The following is a 23614-nucleotide window of genomic DNA, read 5'->3' as shown; positions in this document are numbered from 1 at the left end:
CTCCTTCCAGAACCCGCAGCCAAGGGCTCGCTCCCTCCTGCTGTGAACCCATGGCACTGCCGCCCTGCGTGTCTCCACGGGCTTTTCCAAGGATAAGGTGGAAATCGTGAGAAGAGCATGAGTTTTGGAATCAGAGTCCTGGGTTCTCTGCTGACGGCCACGCTGTCCAGCAGAACTTTCGGCCACGAGATAGAAATGGTCACAATGGTGGCCACTAGCCCCAAGTGTCTGTAGAGCACTTGAAATGTGACAAGTGCGACCGAGGGACTGAATTTAAAAAGTTGTTTCATTTTAATGAATTTTCATTTAAGTAGCCACGTGCAGCCCGCGGCTGCCACGTTCAAAAATCAGCGCTAACATGGCAGCCCAGTGCTTGGCACTACGACGTGCTCACTCACGCTCTGAAGCTGAAAGTCACAGCAGCTCGCCGTCCTTGTCCTCACTGGGGAGGGCGCAGCAGGTCTGTGGCTGTGTCCATTTACACAGGTCCCCCGCCAGCCTGCCTGGCTCTGCTCAGCTTTGTGGCCCCATTGGTGTTGGCAGCCACGCTTGTCCACGTCCCTGTGTGTTGGTGACCATTCGTCTCCAGACACAGTGGCCTGGTTGGTTCACGTTTCTGGGCACTGGATGGTCCTCTCTCCTGCTCCCCTGTGTTCGGACCGGCCTGTGCCGAGTAAAACTGCCACAACTCCTTCCCTCGACTGGTCGACTGGTCGTTTCCTCTGCCTGCCTGGGGCAGCGAGGGGGCGGGGCCTGAATCCTGACTGTTTCCAGAGGGGATACTGAGGTCCAGAGAGCAGTTGTGTCCTGCCCGGGGTGCCCAGCAAGAGGAGACGGGGAGTCAGCAGGTCCAGGGTCCCCAAGAGCACCCTCAGGTTCAGGGATTTGCCTGAAGGACTCACAGAACTCAGAGACACTATTATACTCAGGGTGATGATTTATTACAGCGAAAAGACACAGGCTGAAACCAGAGAAGGGTCCTGGGGACAGCACTTATTTCTCCCAGCATCTGTGTGTGACAACACACACGGCCTGCTGCCAACTGGGGAGGCTCGCCTGCGCCTGGGCGTCCAGTGTCTTCCCGGGGGACCGCTGCACGGACTTCACCCCCGGCCGTCCCAGAGGCCGGCTGACCCCATGCAGCCCGAGGGCCCCACAGATCACGTTAGCATAGACCACCTTGGCGGGCGCCCAAGACCCCAGGTGAACAAAGACACTCTTCTCAAGCAGAACATCGTGATGGCTTAGAGGTGACCTCGGGAGCAGGGGCAGAGGCCAGACCTCTCGTTGGGAGGCAAACCCTTCAGAGCTCAGGGTCACGGCTTCGGACGCCCAGTCCCTACTTGTCCCATTGACCATGCCCACATGTGATCGATCATCTTGATTCTGTCTGAAATGACAGCGTCTCCTCCCTGGGGCTCCAGGCTCAGCAGATGAGGGAATATCAGCCAAGGTCACCTGAAGACAGCAGAATGCTCGGGCCCTGCTCCACCTGCGTCTGTGCCACGTCACCCGGGGCAGAGGCGTCAGCTGGGGACCTGGGCAGCGGGGTCCCCTGACTTGTTGTCTTGTCTGTCCTGGACATTGTCCCTAACAGAGAAACAACCTCAGAAATCCCCACCCCACCCCCCACCACTTCCCGGCAGAAACCAAGGTCAGAGAAGGACAAAGAAATTCAAGGCCACCCAGCCGTTCTCTCCTGTCCCCTCTGGATATACCCTGGTGGCACTTTCTCTGAGGACAAGGGGTACTTTGGGGTGGGAGGTAACAAAAGATGTGTCCGTGCAGCTGCTGGGTCCTGGGTCCCACCCGGCCAGGGCAGAATCAGGCAGAATCAGGCGAAAGAGCTGAGTAGCCCTGAACGACTTTGTCCCGGGGCCTGGCTGACCCGAAGCTCTGCCCCCTGCTCCTCCTCCACCACATTCTGGCCCGGGGCCTGTCCAGAGTCAACTGAGTGCTCACTCGTGGTTGTAGTCGAGGTGATTAAAAGTTGCAAAAGCCTGCTGCCTGTGTACAGCGGGGCTCCAGTTTGCCCCCAAATGGCCTTTACGGCCTCCGGGAGGGAGGTCCCACGCAATTTGGGTGAAAGAAACAAATCCCCCTGCTCCCTCCCAGCTCCAGCGCCAGCGTCTCAGGGGGAGTTGGACGCTGTGCCTATTGCCATTGTCTTCGCAGACTGACAGAACGGGTCGCAGCCACCCAGCAGACACAGGAACCCAGAGGAGGGTCCTGCGGGCGGGAGACCGTGGGCTGGACAAACAGCACTCACTGTCCTCTATGTCCCTGGCCAGGGTGATTTAAGCTGAGCATTCCCCGGTCAGGGAGGAGAGGAACGGACCATTTGCTCTCAAGTGTCCTTGGTTAGGGGAGATAAGGCTTGCGATTCACCAGCTGGCTGGAAGTTGTTCAAACTGTTGGCCTCATTTAATTTTCTTGTCCGAGTTTCCCCATTCCACGTGTCTGGGAATTTTCCTGGCTCCTCACTCAGGAACAGTGCCTGCTGGTGAGGCTACTGTGAAGGCCCCAGCCGCCGCCACAGCGTCAACCGCTGCGCCTTCCATAAACCGGTGTGAGTTCTGTAGGCGGCACTTTATGTGGAGAAAGAAAAGACTCTGAGAGCCTTCAGCGGTGTGCTGTTGTGTGTCCCACCCTGGCCTCCGCTCCTCCGCTGCCCCAGGAACCAGCAGCATCCGCATCCCCGAGGCCCCTGTTAGAATGCGGAGTCTCAGGCCACCCCAGGCCCGTGGATCAGAAGCACATTTTAACCAGATCGCCAAATGTGCGCTGACATTTGACAAGTGACCGGGAGTGATGGGGACCTACAAACTCAGCTGAGGTCCGCGCTGCGGTTTTCTGGTGCTGGACCGCTCCTCCCACGCTGAAGCGCCTTGGGGCAGAGGCACCGCGGACCCGGCAGCGGGCTTGCGGGCTACGAGCCGGGGGAGCAGCGGGGGTCCGCTGGCCTGAGTCGTCCTGCTGGGCGAGAAAACAGACTTTGCCAGGAGTTCATTTTCTGTCCTGATGGGCCCGGCTGCTAAACCAGGAGCTCCTGGGCTGAGTTAAAACGCTAATTAAAATTCAGCTGGAGCCACCTGACTGTAGCAAACAGCAGGCAGAGGAAAATGTCAGTCTTCACGTGGGTTCTCTCCCACCTCCCCACCGGCTCTTCCGGGGAAGCTGCTCATTCAGTGACCGGCAAGTGTTTATTGTGCCTGCTGTGTGCGGGGGCGCAGCCACTAAGGGGGCCCCAACTTCCTGCTCTTGTGGGGTGGGACAGACATCCCCTCAGACAAGTGGCTTGCCTGTGGGAGCCCGATCTTTAGCACAGGAGACACCCATAAACCTAGGGCCGCGCCGCGCCAGGCCCAGCTGAGCGGGGAAGGAGGGCGCTGAGACTGGACCTCCCCCGGCTGACCTCTAGAATGGGGGTGCAGGAGCCACTGGGAGAAGCCAGGCGGCTTGGGCAACAGGGTCACCACTCACCTTGCAGGTGCCACACCCCACGCCCTGCTGCTGACACCAGCCATCCTCCAAACGCCCTCGTGGGCACGGCCCTGCACCTTGTCCCATCTCACGGGTGGGACATGGATGCTCCGGGACACTGGGCAGCTTCCCCAAAGCTGCACAGCCAGTTAGTGGCCTGGCACCCAGGTCGGTGTGACCCCCGACACACAGGCTTCTGGTTTCTGCAGCGAGCTTGGAACTTGCCTGAGCTTGGCCTGTCCCTGTGTCCCAGGAGACCCCCAGGCGGCCAGCTGGGCCACCCAGCAGAGCGGGATGGGAGCCAATACTCAGGAAGGAAGCTGCTGACGGCAGCCCTTCCCCTTCCCTGTCCGCCCCCCTGCCCCGCCAGGAGTGGGTCACCAGCACCGAGCTCCTCATCTCCCTCGACCGGCTCAACACGTTTGGGGACGACATCTTCAAGGACCCGAAGGTGCTGCAGTCCTATTACTACGCCGTGTCTGACTTCTCTGTGGGAGGCAGGTAGGTGGAAGGCAGGGTGGCAGGGACCAGGGCTCCAAAGGTGGCTGCCGTCTGAGGGTCACCCCATGTGGGTAGAGGGCGGAAGAGCTGCTTCCGGTGTCCCCGGGGAGAGAGAGGGAGCAGGATCCGGGCCCCTCGGGCCGGCACTCAAGGACTGCCTGGCAGCCTCCCGCCCCCAGCCCGGGGGCTCTCACCGCCTCTCCCGCATCAGCTCTTCCCGCCACCATTCGCGGGACACAGTGGACCTTTGCACCTGCTGTCCCCTCTGCCTTGAAGTCCCTTTCCCCTTCCCCCTCCCTCCCTCCCTGCCTCCCTCCCTCCCTTCCTTCTCCTCCACGCCAGGAGGTGGTGTTTACGCAGCGCAGGGTGATGCCCGCACCCCGTCTAGAGTAGCGCGCTCAGAGTGCAGCCAGGCCGACGGCCCTCGTGTTGTGCACGTAACGCTGGTTGATGGTGACCACAAGCAGGCCCAGGACTCAAAACTTTCAAAGGCTTCCTTTTTAAAAAATCAGCACCCCTGATTTTATAAGTTATCAGCCCACCAACCCCACTGCCCCCCGGATCTCCTGGTAAACTGGGGTAGAGTGGGGCGTCAGGGGGCCCCAAATTTTTTTTAATGAAGCTATGAGGCATCTCAGCACAGGACGAACAGCTCAGGCTGCTCCGAGGCCCCAGGCCAATGGCGCGGAAGGGTCGCCACGCTCCGGTCCCCTATCGCATGTGGGACGCTAGGCCCTGCCTTTGGGGCTGTGGTCCTGGTCCACAGTCTTCTCTGGCATCAGTCAGTGCGCGCTGCAGCTTGTGTGTTTACGCATCTCCCCTCCCTAAGTGGCAGGGGCTGTTGACATCCCGGGCCAGCCTCACACGTGGCCGCCGGTGCTGGTTATGGGAGGCGGGTGCTGGAACCCGAAGAGGCACAGGTGATGTCTCCAACATAGCTGCTCGTCGGGTTCCTTCTTGGAAAGTTGAGGGGAAGATAGATGTGTTCCCGCCCCTGCCCCCATCTCGTGGGGTTGGCAGACAGTAATGGGATCGGTCCCCAGTAAACATGGCCACACGCCCCAGAATGACAGGGACAGGAGGCCAGGGCGGGCTGTGTGCAGGTCAGGGAGACTGCTCCGCAGAGGGGAGCTGCCAGGGCTGGCGGGGTGAGTGTTCCGGGCAGAGGACCCGTGGGTGAGAGACCTGGGACTTCAGGACCTAGGAGAAGGCGCTGGGGCTGAGACGGAGGGCGGGGCGTTGGCTGGAAGGTTGGGCACAGTTTCTTTATTTTTTAGAGAGGGGAAGGGAGGGAGAAAAGAAGAGAAACATCAATGTGAGAGAGAAACATTGATTGGTTGTCTCTCGTACATGCCCCAACCGACTGGGAACCGAACCTGCAACCCAGGCGTGTGCCCCGACTGGGAACCGAGCCAGCAATCTTTCGCTTTACGGGGCGATGAACAACCCGCTGAGCCACACCAGTCAGGGCGACGCAGTTTATTTTTGTCCCACCATCAGGGGGGAGCTGTTAAAGGTTTGGGTGGTAATAGGGTTGGGTTTTTAAAACGCCCCAACCCCTCGACCTCCGCGTCGGGGAGAAGAGAAACAGCCGAACGCTGGGTGCGACCGTGGGAGATGCAGTGGGGTAGGGCTGCGTGTGTGGGCCCGAAGGTGTTTAGGACGAGAGTCAGTTTAGGACGTGGGAGCGATGGTCTGTGAAGGAGAAGGCAAGGGGCTTCCGTAACGCAGGGACGCCCGGGGGGCATTGCAGGGGTGGCCAAGTCTGGGGAGGGGCGCGGGGCCGGCGGCCTGCTCTCAGCACGCCTGCACCTCCAGGGAAGGCTGGGGCTTGGAGTGAAGGCGGAATGGGGGTGCCTGTGAGGGCCCTCTGCTCCCGCTCCGCTGCCACCCCCACCCGTGATTCAGGTCAAACCACCCGGCAGGAGGTGGCCCCCCAGGATGGTGGGTGGCAGTGGGCTCCAGCCCTTTTGGCCCAGCGAACATCTGGGCCCCAGCTGCTGGACCCAGACCACGCTCAGGTGGGCAGCTGCCTGCAGGCAGGTGGCCCCGCGGCCTGTGGGCCCATGGTGGCCCCCACATGTTTCATTCCTGCCCTTGGGGTCACAGGGCCTCATGGAAGAGGGTGGCATTTGCAGCCAGGTCTCGAGGACACAGATAGTTCCTTGTCCCAAGACTGCCTGGTACCCACCTCGCCCGTGCCAGAACTGACGGGTGTTACCTGCCTACCCTGGGCTCCCAGGGAGACCTGGCCTGGAAGCCGTGCTGGCGCCCTTCCCAAGCCCTGTGTCCCCAAAGCACAGAAAGCACCGCGCGTGCTGGCAGTGGTTCTTCAACGCCTGCTTGGGGCAGAGCGTGGGACACAGCGCAGGGTAAGCCGCGAAGCAGCCCTAGGGAGCCGTCCTCGCACTTGGGTCTGCGCGGAGCAGGGGAGAACAGGGTTCAGGTTCTGGCTCTGCCCCTTGGCGCCCAGCACTCAATGGCCTGAGCCTTTGTTTGCCCATCTTCGAAATGGGGATAATTATGGTCCCTGCGGCCCAGCAGTGCGGTCCCAGCGAGATGTGAGCTAACTGCTGGGTCAGGGCGGCACCGAGGAAGGCTGGGAGCTGGGCGCCATGGCTGTCGTCAGAGCAGCTCGGGTTGGCTCCTCGGGACGGAGTGGGGGGCGATGGTCCCCAGAGCACCCCTTTGTTCCTGCCCGGCTCCAGCGTCTCCTGGCCTGTGGGGGCGTGGAGGAGGTGGGACACGGGCCAGAGCTGCCCTCCAGGGCACAGACTCCCCAGGGACTCGAGACGAGTTGGGGCCGTCTTTTGTAAGAAGCAGCCTCTGTCTCATTGGGCACAGTCAGAGGACAAGGGCACGGGGTGCCTCCCACCTATTACCCTGTGAGGGGCCCACCCTCAACCTGGGAGACAGAGAACTCCTTCCTGGGTCCCTCTCGGCCCCTGAAGGGCTCCTTCTGGGCAGAAGCCTGCAGGGATGGCTCTGAGAACTTCGCCATTACTAACGGGTGGCCTTGGGCGACCTCTCTGGGCCTCAGTTCCTCCATCCGTGCAACGGGCTCGTGAAGTGCAGGGGGTTACGTGTCAGCAGAGCTCTGAACAGCCAAGCGAGCCAGCGCGTGAGCGCTGCCCGTTCTCTGTTACTGTTGCCTCGGGCACAGAGTAGGTGCTCAGTAAAGCTCCGTAACTGAGCCACAACATTGGGCGCACCGGTAGGCAGGGCTTCCTGGAGATGAGCCCCGCCCTGCTGGCGCCCCTCGGTTCCCGCCCCCCATCCTCTGTGTCCTTTCCCAGGTGCAAGTGTAATGGGCACGCCAGCGAGTGTGGCCCCGACACAGCGGGCCAGCTGGTCTGCCGATGCCAGCACAACACCACGGGCGTGGACTGTGAGCGCTGCCTGCCCTTCTTCCAGGACCGCCCGTGGGCTCGGGGCACAGCCGAGGCCGCCAACGAGTGTCTGCGTGAGCATCCGGGCCCCGGGGGCTGGGAGTGCAGGCCGGGAAACAAACGCCGTGAGACCTGGCAGTGGGGGCCGCTCTGGCGGGGGCGCGTCTGGTGGCAGCCGGGACCCAGAGGCCCCGTGCTGCTGTCGGGGCGAGGAGGCGCTGGAGGGGGCAGGAGGTGGGCATCGCATCCTCAGCCCTTCCCCTGCAAGCAGCTCCCCAGACCAAGCCCCTCATTGTAGAGGCATCTGAGGTGGCGGGGGCTGGGAAGGTCCCTGACATGTTCCTTTGTTTCAGCTGCTCCAACCGCAGTTGCTAATGAAAGCCAGGCCCCCCCAGGTTGTAGGGGGCGCTGGCCTGCCCACACAGCCTGTCCCACAGACCCCAGGCAGCCCTTTCATGTCACAGCCCCCTGGGATGTGGCTTTGACCACAGGCTGGAGAGGGATGGGGCCCTCATACCTTCTCCAGGGATATGGGGCTGTGTGCGGGGTGGGTGGGAGGACCCACCGCCTTCCTCCCGGCCTGGCGTCCCAGACTGCCCCAATGTGCCCCGTCTCCAAGCCCTGCCCTGTCTCCCCCGATAGTCATCTGGTGAGCTTCGGGCCCCTGTGGGGAGCAGGTGTCGCCAGGCACTGGGTCCCGGCTGCCCTGCTGCTGCAGGCAGGAGCATCTTTGTGGCAGGCTTGGCCTCTGGGCCTCTGTTTTGGGCTTGGGCCACCGGCAGCCTGAACTGGGGCGGGGAGGGGACGGCTTGTTCCACGGGACAGGGTACCTTCTGCGGGAACGGCCAAGGGCCACCGTGACCCTAATGGGCTCCTGCTGCCCTCGCTGGCCTGCCTGCACCAGGGAGTCCTCCCAGGGCCAGTGAAGCTGAGCCAGCTGGCTCGTCTGTGTCCAGCCTGGGGCCACCTCCCTGGCGTGGACACAAGTGTCCAGACTATTTCTCTTGTCGCGTCCTCACCCCAGTGGTCACATCTTTGTCCTCTCACTCACCAGCCTGGAAGCGGGGACTGCATGCCTGACCCCTCGCCTCCCCCAGTCCCAGCAGCCCCGAGCCCTGAGTTCAGCCTTGTCCACTCCCCCGCCCCCGCCCATCTGTGTCCTGTGCAGCCAGGGCCCCCCAGCCCCTCCTCTGGGTGCTGGCGCTGCCTCTTCCCTGCGGGCCCAGCCTCCTGCTCCCTCTGCCTGCAGCCCTGGGTGCTTTCTAAGTGCACGTGTGATCGGCTCACCCTGCCTGACCCGCCCACAGCCCCCCTCGCTGCAAGGTGAAGTCCATTGCTGGTCTCCCCGGTCACACCGTGCCAACCTCTTGACCTCATAGCGACCCTGTTCCTTCCCCTGCCCATCACAGGATGTGCCCGCTCCCTGCACACACTGCGCAAGTCTTGCTTCTCTGGCTTCCCCGTTTATCCCCTGTTCTCACCTCCTGCCTGGGACTCTGCTGTCTCCCCTCCACCCCTTCGCTGGCCAGCTCCTTCCTGCCCCCGCCCCCAGATGCCACTGCGGTGTGACTTCCTCCAGGAAGCCTTGTCCCAGCCCCGAAGGACAGCTGCAGGGTCCCTCCTTTAGGCCACCTGTGGGATTTCCACGGGCTCGCTGCATCTGGCTGTTGCCCCGCAGTGGGCAGCGCACAGGCGGGAGCTGGGACCATCTTCCTGTTCCCAGGTCGCCCGCCCCGCCCCGCCCGCCCCAGGCTCACCACAGAGTCCTGGCAGAGAGGGGTTTTTTTAATGAATTACTGAGCGAATGAAGGGTGACTTGTATTTTCCATGCTGAGTTACCTCATCATCACTGGGGACCAGAATCACACAGTTATGGCTTCAAGGGTCCACAAGAGGTGCTGGAGTGAGCCCCACTGCCTCACTAGAAGGTGGCCTATGATTCGTGACCAGGTGACTCTACATCCTGGGTTGTCTGGGACAGTCCTGTTTTGGCATATTTATTAGTGGCGCCCCCTCTGCTCATAAGGGTGTCCTGTTTTGGAAGATCAATTGATTGGTCTCCATATCCTTGATCAAACTGGGCCTGCACTCCATCTTTGACCTTCCTCAAGCTGCCTACTCATTCAGCACAGAGGCCGATTGGCAGGGACGCCGCTCCTACCACGGGCCACGGCCGCTGACACACAGCCCCGCCCCCTGCCCGCAGCTTGCGACTGCAGCGGCCACTCTGAGCAGTGCGTGTTCGACCGGGAGCTCTTCCGCAGCACGGGCCACGGCGGGCGCTGCCTCCACTGCCGCGACCACACGGCCGGGCCGCGCTGCCAGCTCTGCCGGCAGAACTTCCATCGCCAGAGCCCGTCAATGCCCTGCCAGCCCTGCGACTGCCACCCGGCAGGTGAGTGGTCCCGGTGGCCCGGCCCCAGGCCTCGCCCCGTCCCGGCCCCTGCTGCCCTGTGCCCTGTACCCTTCCTCCCCCAGGCTCCCTGCGCCTCCAGTGCGATGACTCGGGCACCTGCCGCTGCAAAGCCACTGTGACTGGCTGGAAGTGTGACCGCTGCCTGCCCGGGTTCCACTCGCTCAGCGAGGGAGGCTGCAGGTGAGGGCGGCGGCGCAGAGGGTGCGGGCGCCCCGGGGAGGGGCGGGGCACAGGGCGGGGCGTTTAGACTGGATGGATGGTGGGATGGAAAGACGCTTGGATGGGTGAGTGAGTCGGAGAGTGGGTGGGCCGATGGATGGATGAATAAATGGACAGGTGGATGGAGGGAGGCACAGATGGATGAGTGAGTGGATGCAGAAACGGATGGATGGATGGGTGGGTGGGTGGACAGATGGAGCGCGCTTCCCGTGAGCGGATGGGTCACTTCCTCGGCAAGGTGGGAACAATGAAGCCAAAGGGGGGCCGTGCAGACGCTTGGGTCGGTCTGTCTCCTGGTCCTCTCAGCAGTGGGGAGGGGTGGAGAGGTTCCTGCCAAGGAGGAGGGCTATTCCCATTCTGCAGCTGTGCATTGGACACTTCCCCCTTGCCCTGTTTCTCTGGCAGACCCTGCACCTGCCATCCCGCCGGCAGCCTGGACACCTGTGATCCCCACAGTGGGCGCTGCCCTTGCAAAGAGAATGTGGAAGGCGGTCTGTGTGACAGGTCGGTGAACCAATCTGATGATAAGCCTGCTGGCAGTGCCCTCGGGGCGGGGGGAGGGGCCGGGGGCACTGGCCTCGGGGACTTGGCCGCCCCCGCACCTGATGCCCTCCCAGGAGCACGTGATCCGCCACTGGGACGTTGTCTGAAGGGTCCATTACACTGTTTATGCTTTGACCCATCACCACTGATCGTTCACAAGCCTTGAAAACACATCTCATCTTCTGGCTCAGAATCCTGAAGAGAAGTAGCTCGAATGGACAAGTGAGATTGTCTAATCCAGGGACAGCAAACACGCGGTGCTCCTACCACAACCCTCCCGTCTCACACCCAGGGCAGGCAGCACTAACGGGCACCACAGTCTTTGTCATGAGCCCTGCTGTAACCTCAGAACCCTTCTCTGTGCCCTACTAAGCTGGGATTCAAGCCTGTTTGCTGTCCTATCATGGTACAAATGGTGCATCTAAAGCTCAGCGAAGGACTGAGGTAGAAGGACTTTCCAAAGTCCTCCTCCCCCTCCCTGTGTTTGGGGCCTCTGAGCTCCTGCAGTGGGGCTGGCTGATAAATGTGAGTTTCCCTCCTCGGGTGCACGCTGTCCTCTTCCCGGCTTCGTCTCTGACCTCGGAAGCCCTTTGCAGCCCCCGCAGAGTCTGCCTGGGACCCTGACTCTCCGGCCCTGGGCCCTGCATGAAGTACCCAATACGGCATTACATTGTGAACCATCTGCTCTGGGCAGGCCGTCCAGGCTGAGCCTGTGCTGGTCCAGGAGGAAGCCGGCCCAAAGCCGCATGGCTGGCCCTGGCTTTGACTCACCACGGCCAGCCTCAGGCTGTCCCACGCCTTGTCCACACATGGCTTGTGGGCCCTGGGGAGGGAACTGGGCTCCCTGTTTCATCTTCCTCCCCAAGACCCCTCCAGTGAGGGGACAGACAGGAGTTGGGGAACCCACCCAGTCCTCCTTCGGCTTGTCCCCTCCACCTCGCGCTTGAGCGGGTCCTCCCTCTGGGCCTCAGTCTGCCCATCTGTGTAGTGGGGAGCCTGGCCAGATGGGTTCCTCGGAGCCTGCGGGGTATGGAGTCATCAGCAGCTTCTTATGAATCAGATTCCTCTACCTGGGGGGCCCCAGAGGAGCCCCTGAGGCTGCAGACCAGGCACCTCCAGGGCTCCTGGGAGAAACGGCTGGTTCTAGGGCTGGGGTGGGGGAATGCAGGACGAACCCAGAGTGTCTTGTAGTGCCAGAAAACAAGGAAGTGACTAAAAACAAAAAATGGGCAGGGGAAGAAAAACAAAACAAAAACAAAAACCAAACAAACATAACCCAACCCAGGACGGGACCTGTGTCAGGAGCCAGCCTAAAAGAGCTTCCAGAGCTGGAACAACTTGAACAACAAAATAAATAACCATAGTGGTGGATTACAACCCAAAGAATAAAATAAATATCCATGAGTCCACACTGATATAAATAGATGAGTGAATAAATAAATAAATGGGGACAAAGAGACAAATCTTCCTTCAAGAAGAATTCCAAATTATAAGCAGAGAAGGAGTGAGGTAACTATAAAATCACCGTTAGAATTCCAGGGTAGCATTGCTGTGGCGGGCGCTGCTGAGAACTGCTGAAATTGGTAGGCAGAACTTTAAGGAGAAACGGGATATTTCCATTGCACCCAAATATCTCCCTCAGCCATGGCTGGTGTGGCTCAGTGGATTGAGGGCCAGCCTGGGAACCAAAGTGTTGCAGGTTCGATTCCTACTCTGGGCACATGCCAGGGTTGCGGGCCAGGTCGCCAGTAGAGGGCATGTGAGCGGCAACCACATGCTGATGTTTCTCTCCCTCTCCTCCCTTCCTTCCCCTCTCTAAAAATAAATAAATAAAATCTTAAATATATATATATATATATCTATATCTCAATTACTGTGGGGGTTTCAGCATTGTCCACAATTTTGTATTCACCGCCCCCCTCCCCCAGGAGGTGGAGCTGAATTCCACTTGACTGCACTGCGGGCTGGATTTAGTGACTTGCTTCTAATGGCTGGAGTATGATAGGTTTGCAGTGGGGCGAGCTGGCAGGCAGCACCTTAACCAAGTGGTCAAGGTTAACATGACCAGTGACACCACATGGGGGTCATTTGCTCCGATGTGTTGGGACGAGAAGTCCACTTCACCTCCATTTCTTTCCCAAACCCATCGCCTGCATCTAGTTGTGAAAAAACATCAGAGAAACCCACATTGAGGAGCATTTGACAAAGTATGCCAGACCAGTACTCTTCAAAAGTGTCAAGGTCAGGAGGGACTGAGACGCTGTTATGGATCAGGGGAGATTAAGGACAGGATTTAAGGCAATGCCGTGTCCTGGATGGAATGCTGGAGCAAAACAGACATCCGTGGGGTAAGGGGGGAGATCCTAATAAAGCCAGGAGTTGAGTATATAACGTGAACCAATGTGAATTTCTTAGTTGTGGTCAATGTCAGGTGTTAACACGAGGGAAAGCTGCGTGAAGAGGCTATGGGACTCTGTACCAGCTTTGCAACTTTCCTGTAAACCTGGGGGAACATTTTTTTTTTTCCATTCCCCCAGTGATTCTGGACTGCAGCAGGCCCGCGGGGCCCCCTGAGCCTAGCCAATTCACTGGGCCCCCTGGGTGTGTCCTGCTTCCGTTTCAGATGCCGCCCAGGGACCTTTAACCTGCAGCCCCGCAACCCGGCCGGCTGCAGCAGCTGCTTCTGCTATGGCCACTCCAAGGTGTGTACGGCCGCTGCTGGCTTCCGGGTGCACCACATCCGCTCCGACTTCCGCCAGGGTAAGACGAGCTCCGCAGCCACCTCCGAGGGGTCTCTCCCAGCCCAGGTCGGGCAGCCATCCTGCTCTGGGCGGTCCGACAGTGGTTGGGGGGGTGGGGAGGAAAAGAGGGGCCGCCTCCTCAGCCCAGACGCCTCCCACAGGCCCACAGGGCCAGCCTTGCAGCATGTGACCCCCTGTACCCACCAGCGCGCCCAGAACCTCCCTGCACCGCTCAGCTCCCTGTGGCCCTGCCGTTTCCTTGCCTCCAGCAGCCTTTATACTGTACTTGGGGGCCAGCTGGTGGGGGGCTGGGTATAGGGTAGCCTTTGGATCCCATGTGGGAATTTCCAGTCGCTCAAGGTCAAGACTGCCCTCCCTTGGTGTATCCTAGTGCCGGGGACTTAGGCTCCATCTGCTGGCCTCCGTTTATCAAGCACCTGCTGTATGCCTGGCACTGGGCTCTTTATGTTCAGGGGGGCCTCACGCAGTCCCCGGCTGGAAGATGCTCTCATTCCCATTTTATAGGCGAGGCACCTGAGGCCCAGAAAAGGTCAGTCACGTAACTCAGTTGGTGGCACCAGGGTTTGTCAATGTCCGAGTTTTGCTTTTAACCGCTGTGCAGGTTTTCTCTCTGGGCCCAGGGTCCAGGGGTGCCGTGGTGCCCAGGTCCCCAACTCCAGAGGGTACAAGTGCATCTTTGGAGTAGGAAAGTGGTGGGGCTCTGCGCTCTGTATTAAATCCCAGCCTGCGTGGACCCCTGCCGTGCCCCACGGGGCGCCCCACCCCCCCACCTCCGCCCACGTCTCGCCCAGGGCGATGGGAGTGTCAGCCAGGAAGAGAAATTCAGGCCCTGGCTTGGGGCGCCCAGACATGGGGCAGTGCGCCCTCTGCTGGACGCCGCGCAGAAGGCAGGACGGGGAGGAGCTTGGAACCGGGACCTGATTGTGGTCACCTAGCGCAGGAGTCTAGGCTGTTAACGTCAGGCGGGACTCGTTTTTATAAATCGCAAGGGCGCCAGCGTTGTCTGTCCTTGCTTTGAGCGAGACCCTGGGTTCGTCTCACGTTATCTCTCAATCACCCTCGGACAGAAGTTCTCCAACTTTTTTGGTCTCCCAATCCCTTTACCCTGTCGAAAATTACGGAGGCCTCCCAAGTGCTTTTATTGATGTGAGTTGTTTATGTGGGTATTTTCTGTATTAGAAATTAACACAGTAATTTCAAAAGAGCTATGCATTAAAACAATTATAGTAAACTTATAATAAAAAATAACATCCACCTGTGAGAAGGAACTTTCTAAAGGACAAAAACAAAAAAAAAAAACAAAAAAAAACCCCAACAATCCTGTGAGAAGTGTGCTACTTGGTCTACTGTTCTGCACATCTCCTCGGGGTCTAGCTTAGTAGAGGTGAGCTGATTCCCCCCGCGCTCCTGCCGTCTTGTCTGCTGGGATATCACACGTGTTGTAGCTCCTGGCAAATCCCACTTTGCTTGTGTGAAAGAGAATGAAAAACACAAATAACATCTTAGTGTTATTAAGAAGACAGTTTGAGCTCATGGACCCCCTCAGAGGGTCTCAGGGATCCCGCAGAGTGGTCAGGCAAACTTTGAGAGTTGCTTCCAGGACCGTAAGTATTCCGTTGCCCCCCATTTGCAGGTGAGGCACCGCTTCAGAGAGGTTAAGTAGCTTGCCCGGGGTCACACGGCCAGGGAGGGGCAGAGCCTGGTCTGGCGCCAAAGAGCCCTGGGCGTCCCCTTTCCGACCTCTGTCCCGTAGGCCCTCCTTCTTCACCCCTCGGCACCCCAGGTGTTGGGCCTCCCGCCTATCCCCCGCGCCGTCCCTGCCTTGCGGTCCCTTGCTCTGTGCTAGACGGTGCTCGGTGGGTGGCTAGACTGCCATCACCAGAGCGAGTGTGGACTGAACTGGGGCTGGGGACCAGAGCGCCTGCGTTCCCATCCTGGCCTGACCGCTGCCCGCCAGGCAGCCTCCCTGGGTGCAGTGAGGCTGATGACATGTCCTTAGAAGGACGGGGGTGGTGAGGCTGCCGGAGAGGAAGTTCTCCGAAGTCTCGGATTGTTAAAAACAGCCCTGATGTCCTGACGCCCCACGTTGGGGGTCTCTGGCCGTGTCTTCACGTTGTGCTCAAATCCCGCTGGCGGCCAGCGCAGGCCCAGAGGTCTGCCCCTGCCCCAGACAGAGCCAGGTCCCTGAGCTGTCTAGCTCCTCCTGGGCTGTTTCCCACCCCAGAACCCCTCCCTGGCTCTGGGATGGGGACCTGGGCTGGCCGGCTGTGGGCACTGGCTGGCTCCCGCCCTGGGTGGCCTGCCTCTGGCACCGTCTCTTGCTTCCCTGGGGCCCGTTGTCTCAGGCTGTGCTCAGGCCTCTGGGCACCATCCCTTGGTCCCAGGGAGAGGTGTGACATTGGATAGGGCCGAGGCCACCCTCTGGGGCCTCCCAGGGACCTGTGTGTGTGTGTTTGCAGGAGCAGGTGGCTGGCAGGCCAGCAGCACAGACGGCGCAGAGCATCCCGTGCGGTGGAGCCCCAGGGGGCTCCGCCTGGACCCAGGAGACGAGGTGGAGCTCGCGGCACCAGGTACCTCCGGCCCCAGGCAGGACGGGACTGTCTCCTGTGTGTTTCCTCTCGCTGCCCTGACCCATGGCCACCCACTCGGGGGCTGCACACCACGCCCGTTTGTCCTCTCTGGGTTTGGAGGTCGGCGTCTGAAACAGGCCTCACTGGGCTCACATCAAGGCGTGGGCAGAGCTGCGCTCCCCGGAGGCCCTAGCAGAGAACCAGGCCCCGGCCTTTCCCCGCCCCTGGAGGCCGCTGGGTCCCTTGGCTCCTGGCCCCGCCTTTGGCTTCAGAACCGGTCGGCTCTCTCGTTTGTCATCACTGTGACGCCAGCCCTTCTGCCTCCCTTTTCCACCTTTTAAGGACCCTTGTGACCACGCTGGGCCCAGCTGGATAATCCATATTCACCTCTTTACTTTGAGGGCCTGCTTTCCACCTGCAACCGTAATGACATATTCCCAAGTGTTGGGGATCAGAACGTGGGACACCCTTGGGGGCCTTTTTTCTGCCAACCACGTGCCCCGTGGCGTCTGCTGGGCCCCCTGCTTCCTGGCCACAGCACTGCCACCCAGGGCTTGCTCAGACCACGGTCGTACCCCAGACAATCCCTGTGCACTTCCCGTCAGCCCCTCACCTTGCCAGGCACTGGACCCCACGCCCAGGGCCGCGGGATTCCTGCACAAGCAGAAAATACTAGATTATTCTGCACCCCACCCCCATTAATTAGGGCCACTTTGGTCTCCTAGAAACCAGGAGTCCTAAGTCTCCTGTGGCCAGATTCAGGGTCCCCTGGCTCCCCAACCCAGTCCTGGCCGTTCCCTCCCTCGCTGAGAGGAGCCAGAGATGACAGACTGCGGAGCTGTGTGGCCGCCATGGACACGCCACGCGAGGGCCCTGCTGCCGGAAAGCAAAGGACGCGGGCCCTCGGGCCCCTTGTGGGCCAGGCGCTCCAAGCTCAGCAGCCCACGGGCAGAAAACATGCTCTATTCCCTGGCTGCTTTGTCGCCACACTTAAGAAAAAGGAATTATTCACTCAGGAAGGGTTCGCTGGCTCTCCGCTGGGGCTGGGCGCAAGGCCGGTGGACAGACTCGCTGCTTTTACTCACGCAGTCCAGCCGCGCGCTCTGCCACCAGTTCTCACGAGTCCCCGAGGACAGAGAGGACGAGGAACCCCCGTCCCCTTTCCTTCCATGTCATGAATTCCAGCGTCAGCTCATCCAGAGAACCAGCCCGAGGGAGAAAGGTGGCAACAGGGCTCCCGTCCGCGGTGTTTCCCGGGACGCCGCTGCCTCCCGCCTGCTGGAAGCAGTTCTGACTGTGCCGGAAAGCGTGGCCTCTGGGGGCCGTCAGCGCCCCTGCTCGGTCCCACGATGGCCGCCGCCCTTGTCCTCACGTGGAATCCCCCTGCGCTCGGATGCATGTGGGGCCACGTGGACGCCGCCCGTGAGCGGGCGGCCAGGCGCCTCCGCCCTGTGGGCCGGGTCCCCTCTGCTCCCCCACAGACGCCGCTGTCCCGTCGGACCGCACCTACAAGGCCCAAGTTCAGACCTAAAAACGTGAAAGATGTCAAGACGGTGACAGCAGGGCATGAAACCGGGCATGTGACCGTGGGGCGTTGGGGAACCACCCCGAGCCCCTGCTGCACCCAGAGCCTCTGGTTTCCTATTTGCCGTTGTTTTCTCTTGTGTGGATGTTTCACTAATAATAAAATCAACATAGATACTTAAAATCAGGCTAATTAAGGGCAGACTGTCAAAGCCCTCTTCTCTTGTCTTCAGAGAAGTTCCTGGGTGACCAGCGGTTCAGCTACGGGCAACCCCTCACACTGACCTTCTGGGTCCCCCCGGGGGGCTCCCCGCTCCCGGTGCAGCTGAGGCTGGAAGGGGCGGGCCTGGCCCTGACTCTGCGCTACTCCAGCCTGTCGGGCCCCCAGGACACCGGGCAGCCCGGGGAGGTGCAGCTTGAGTTCCAGTGAGTGTCCTGCTCTGTCCGGAGAGGTGGGGCCGGGCGGTCGGGGGCCCTGCGGTCCAGGCGCACTGGGGTCGCCCTCGGTCTGCCCTGCCCCCACCTCAGGTTCTGGTCTGACCCCCTCCCCCGCCAGGCTGCAGGAGACCTCTGAGGACGTGGACCCCCCGCTGCCCCCTTTCCACTTCCAGCGGCTGCTCGCCAATCTGACCGCTCTGCGCATCTGGACCAGCCCAAGCCCCTCCGGTCAGTGATACCCCCCAGAAGCAGCTGGGCCCGGGCTCCTTTGTTGAGTCCTCACGGCAGATGGTCATTGTCCCCATTGTACCATGAAGAAATCTGAGGTCGAGACACTTGCCCAAGGCCCTGTTGCCAGTAGGGCAGCGGTGGATGCTGAGGACAGAGGCAGGGGCGGCACAAGCGACAGCCTGAGGATGGGCAGCTCTAAGGGACAGGTGTGTGGCCAGTGCAGCATCCCTGCCTCTGCCATCATGTGGTGGAAGAGTCACCATTGCGAGGAGCCATTGCTATGACAAAATCGCCCCCAGATTTGCTCCTAGGGGCCGACTGGCTCCTTTGGAGAGCCTCTGGCTTCGGTGGCCAGCCTTGCCTGCGGCCTCTTCAAGTCCGAGGCTTGCGGGGTGCAGCCCAGCCTGTTCTGCTTCCTTCTCTCTGCAGCTGTGGTTGAATTGCCTTCACCCCCACTGCGCTCCGTAGCCGCCCAGCTCCCCAGGCCATGCCAAGGCCCTCTAGCTGATCGTCATTCTCACCCTTTCCAGCAGCTTCCAGCACCTCCCTGTCATTCCCTCAGCCTTCAGTTACCAGGTGGTTACAGGGCACCTGCCTGTGCCAGGCCGAGCTGGAAAGGCAGGCACACGCTGACCCTCCATCTCACCCCACCCCCATACTTCCTCTTCCCACTGATTACATTTGGGGGCACATCTCCGCAGACCTTTCTGTGTGTGTGACTTACATCTCTATTTTTTCCAAAAGATTTTATTTATTTATTTTTAGATAAAGGGGAAGGAAGGGAGAAAGAGAGGGAGAGAAGCATCAGTGTGTGGTTGCCTCTCGCGCACCCCCTCCTGGGGACTTAGACTGCAATCCAGGCATGTGCTCTGACTGGGAATTGAACCAGCGACCCTTTGGTTCGCGGGTCGGCACTCAATCCACTGAGCCACACGAGCCCAGCCCATCTCTATTTTTTTAAATGTAGAAATATGGTCACACAGTACAGTATTTTGCAACTTGCTTTTTTCAGCTGACTCTGTCTTGGAAGTGGACATTTATCATTACACGTGGAAAAGCCTGTCTGTCTGTGTGCACCGTGGACCATTCATTCCACTGTGTAGATGCTCCATGAAGCTTTAACCAGCCCCCTGTTTGTAGGCGAGGAGTGGTTTCTGGTTTTCAGCCACCGCACATGGGGCCGCAGGATCAGGGAAGAGCTTCGTGGGCAGGGCCCTGGGCTCTTGCGCAGTGTGTCTGCAGGACAGAGCCTGCAGGTGGAGACGTTAGGTCTGAGGGTGCACGTTTTAAATGTTGCTGCATGCGGCCAAATTCCCCATCAGAAAGGCTGGGCCAGCCCGTGCTCTGATGACAAGCGTCCTGTGCTCTCCGCCTGCTGTGGGGTTCTCCCATGTTTACGGGCCGTTGGTTTTTATATTTGCCCAGAGTTTTAAGTTGTTTTCTGTAGGAAGTTTGGTCCGATTGGAGCTACTCTCGTGCTGGAAGCAGGACCTCCTGAGTTAGGGCCACACACCCACCCACGTGCGTGAGTTCCCCACGGCCGTTTGCCACTGCGTTGATTTTTAAAGTGCTCACCCATCGGAGGGTTGTGAACAGTGTCATCGTTGTTTAAATGTGCATATTTTTCATAACCCCTGAGGATGAACATCTTTCCATAACATTTCCAGCTATATCTGTTTCTTGTTCTGAAAATTGCCTAATTTTCCTTTGTTTTTTATTTGGCTGTTTTTAGAAACGGTGACTGGCCCGTGGGCCGCCCCTGCCGCCGTGGGCCGGGAACCTCTGGCCTGTCCCCTGTGGGAGGAGAAGGGTGTGGGGGAGAACCGTGTGAGCGCAACTCTCTTCCTTTCTCTCGCCCTCTCTCCTCGCTCCCAGGCCAAGTGTTCCTGACGGCGGTCCGGCTCGCGTCGGCCCAGCGGGGGCTCTCCCCTCCCGCCCTCTGGGTGGAGACGTGCTCGTGCCCCAAGGGCTACGTGGGCCAGTTCTGTGAATCCTGTGCTCCAGGATATAAGAGGGAGACTCCCCTGGGGGGTCCCTACGCCAGCTGCGTCCCCTGCACCTGTAATCAGCACGGCACCTGTGACCCTAACACAGGTGGGTCTCCTAGCACCCCCCCCCTGCCCGTGAGGCCTCCTGGCTCGCCCAGCACAGGGCCGGCTGTGGACACTAAAAACAATACTAATTAGGCATAGTTATCGACAACATCACTGAATCCTGCACAAATCATTACTGACTGTCCCGCCTTCCAGGTGAAGGGCTGAAAGCCCAGGGAAGCCCCGCGGCTGGCAGGTGGCAGGGCTGCTCCTCCGACAAGCTCGGCACCTGCGGGTCATCCCCGCTGACTCTAGAGCAAACCGGAAAGGCCTCCCCGAGGTCAGGGGCAGGAGGTGCTGGCGGGGGAGCCCCACTGTTCTCCTGGAGCAGCTGGCATCTCTGGGAAGGGAGGTGCCTGCTCGGCTCTCCTCAGGTTCCTTGTGGAGCTGGCCAAGGACAGTGGCCTGGGAACCGGCGGGCTGGCCCGGGAGGACCGGGAGACACGGCACAAGAGCCTCCTCCGCGGTGCCCGTGGCAGGCATCGCCGGTCGAGCCCAGATGGGCCCCTGCGGCCTTCCGGGCGATGCTCCAGGCAGCCCCTACTGAGGAAGCAGCGCTGGCCCCCGAGATGGGACCCATGTGTCACCTCAGAGCCCCGGCCGTGCCTCGACTTCCCGCTCAGTAAGCCCTCCTCTGTCCAGGGGGCAGGCCGGCTGCCGGTCCCCATCGTGGACGGAGCGGGGAGCAATGAGCACGTGGGTGCTAGGCCAAGGCAGGGGCTGGGGGACAGCGGAGCCGGCGTGATAGCGCCCCTGGGACGCCACCCTGCTGTCGTCGTGCTCCCCAATACGTACCCCCTACCGCTGCCCAGTCCCCTCGCTTCCCCTGTTCACCTGGGCCCCAGCTTCTGCAAGGGGCGGTCTTGCCAAACAGGCTCCTCACCCCATCCCTGGGGGGCCTCCCGTCCCCAGTGTCCCCCACTCTGTGCAGAGTCCAGGTACCGTGGGGCGGGAGAAAGGGGTTCACAGAGCCCCCCATCCCTAGGAGCCTCGGAGAGCCCACAGGCCCCATAAACGGAACCTCAGGTCACAACCAGAGCCCCGGGCCTGCGTCACTGTCCCTTGGGGCCCCTGGCGTCAGCAGGACACAGAGGAGGAAGGCTGCGAGGAAGCGTTAGTGGTGCCTTCTGTTGGTGTGGTTCTAGGGTTTGGAATAGAAAACAAGGATGGTAACAGCCATCGCAGTTCCCCCTGCGGGACGTGCAGGGCTCTGTGGGGTCAGAGCCCTGTGAGGCTGGGTACCGTTTCGCGGGCGAGGCACCGAGGTGCGGGGCGTTAGGCGCCTTGCCCACGTTCACACGGTGGACATGAGCCCACGGTGGGCTCTCCGGCTCCGGTCCGTGCCGCTTCCACCTTGGAGCGGCTCCCGCTCGTGCTGCCGGGTTATGCCCTGTGCCCCCCGCCCGCTGCCAGGAGCCCGCTGCGGTTTCTGGAGTGTTCTGGGCCCAGGCGGTGGTAAACAGGTGCCTGTCTTACCCCTCAGGGATCTGCATCTGCAGCCACCACACCGAGGGTCCGTCCTGTGAACGCTGCCTGCCAGGTTTCTATGGCAACCCCTTCGTGGGCCGCCCCGACGACTGCCAGCCTTGTCCATGCCCTGGACAGTCGTCCTGTGCGACCCTCCCAGACAGCGGGGAGGTGGTGTGTACCCACTGCCCCCCGGGCCAGCGAGGTGAGTGGCTTGTGCCCAAGGCGCCTGCCTCTGTCCAGGCTCCGGGAGTGGGGTCCTGGGTTTGGACCGTGGCAGAGGAGGGAGGGCCGGCTTAGGGGTGACAAGCCTGACTTCTGGGGACCCTGAGTCCCACAGTCCCAGAGCCAGGGCCCCGGGCTGCCATGGGCTCCTGGCAGAATCTGGGCCGTTGGGCGTCTCAGGTGAGATTTTGAAAATCTGCCCGTCTGGGCCCTGGCCCCACGGAGCTGGGCTTGGAAGCTTGGGATGGAGCTCAGGAGCCTGTATTTCCCAGTCCCCTGGCGGAGGCGTTAGGCAGAAAACCCGAGTAAACTGTCAGCGGTTAAGCAATGCCAGCAGGCAGTGTGTGAGGCCGAAACCCCCCGCGCCCGGCTCTCTGCGGTCCTCACTCCCGCCCCAGGACCCGGGCCCGTCCCAGACATCTGATTTTTTTTAACAGTTTTATTGAGATATGATTCATTTATTTGAAGTGTACAATTCAGTAGTTTTTTTTTTTTTTTTTTTGGTATATTCTGTTATTGATTTTTGTGATTATGGCAAAACATATGACCTGAAATTTGCCCGATTAACCATTTTTAGGTGTACAGTTCAGTGGCATTAAGTGCCTTCCTATAGCCGTGCGACGCTCTGTGCTCCCACAGGGCTCCTTCAGCCTTGCAGCTGAAACTTTCCCCACTAAACACTAGGTCCCCATTCTGCCTCCCCCGGCCTCTGGCCCCACCCTTCTACTTTCTGCCTCCAAGAATTTGACTAGTCCAAGCGCTTCCTACCGGCGAAGTCATATAGTATTTGTCCTCTGTGGCTGGCACGTTTCACTTGGCGTAGTGTTTCCAGGGTCCCCGGGCCTCTGAGCCCGAGTTTGGTACCTGTGGCTGCATCCGGACAGCCTGCCGGTCCCATCAAATGTCACCGCCCTGACAGCAGCTTCCTGACTGGCGGCAGCAGGGCTGTGGGGAGGCCCCAGGGTGGGGGTCGCAAGAGCTGCTGGAGCGAGCTCCCAGCTCAGGGCCTGCACCCCGCCCTGCCGCCATCCTGCCTTCCCTTCCTGCAACCCTCCCCGCATTCCCTGGCCCCCGGCCGTGGCTTCGGCTCGTCTGCAGACACGACGGGAGCCCACCCGCTCAGTGAGCCCGTGGGCAGGTAGGGAAGGTCAGCGGACCCAGGCGGAGATGCTCTGAGGGGGAATTGGGGCAAGCAGGCCACCTGGGAGGGGTGCCTGGGTGGACATAAGGTCCGGGGCCTCGGGCTGTCCCTTGTCTTTATTACACCAGTGTCCTTGGGCCCTGACGAGAGCCTAGCTCGCGAAGAGCTCACCTGGACGATCCGAGTTGGGACTGGCCAGGGTCTGGTTCTGACCCCTGCCGGTGCACCTCCCTACCACCCGCCACTCAGCAGCCCTTCCCGGGACCTCGCAGCTGCCTCCGGCCCTGGCAGCCGTCCTTGCCTGCTCCGAGCGAGTGGCCGGTGAACTGTGGCCTCAGCCTCTGTCCCCGGCCGCTGCCTCTCCTGCCCGCCTGACGTTGTGTCTGCTTCAGGGCCGCAGAGCCCGGCGCCAGTCCCCACCCTGAGCTCTGTTCAGACTTTCCTCGTCCCATCTTTTCGTCTGGCCTTTTCTCTCTTCTTTCTTGGTGTTCCTCCTCTCCATTTTCAAGGTTGCCTGCCTGTCGTAACATTAACTTGATTTCAACTGAACGATGAGCTTTGGGGACACAGAGCTGCAGCTCCCTTTTGCAATGACAGTGGCTATTAATTAAA

General features: G+C 60.6%; 1 protein-coding gene across 1 annotated transcript in view; it reads left to right on the top strand.

The window, feature by feature from the left end:
* The window catches only part of LAMC3 (laminin subunit gamma 3), a 53243-nt gene that overhangs the window by 10757 nt on the left and 18872 nt on the right, over positions 1 to 23614 (top strand). The window contains exons 3-13 of the mRNA XM_054584836.1: positions 3854 to 3984; positions 7281 to 7447; positions 9580 to 9768; positions 9852 to 9969; positions 10414 to 10512; positions 13175 to 13311; positions 15773 to 15883; positions 17641 to 17833; positions 17964 to 18073; positions 19952 to 20170; positions 21653 to 21841. Coding sequence (XP_054440811.1) covers positions 3854 to 3984; positions 7281 to 7447; positions 9580 to 9768; positions 9852 to 9969; positions 10414 to 10512; positions 13175 to 13311; positions 15773 to 15883; positions 17641 to 17833; positions 17964 to 18073; positions 19952 to 20170; positions 21653 to 21841 — 1663 coding nt within the window. The remainder of the gene's footprint in view (positions 1 to 3853; positions 3985 to 7280; positions 7448 to 9579; positions 9769 to 9851; positions 9970 to 10413; positions 10513 to 13174; positions 13312 to 15772; positions 15884 to 17640; positions 17834 to 17963; positions 18074 to 19951; positions 20171 to 21652; positions 21842 to 23614) is intronic.

This window comes from Pteronotus mesoamericanus, unplaced genomic scaffold (assembly GCF_021234165.1).
Source record: "Pteronotus mesoamericanus isolate MK-2021 breed Mesoamerican mustached bat unplaced genomic scaffold, CSHL_Meso_final contig_78, whole genome shotgun sequence".
Classification (NCBI taxonomy): Eukaryota; Metazoa; Chordata; class Mammalia; order Chiroptera; family Mormoopidae; genus Pteronotus; species Pteronotus mesoamericanus.
This window is presented reverse-complemented; position numbering and strand designations above follow the sequence as displayed.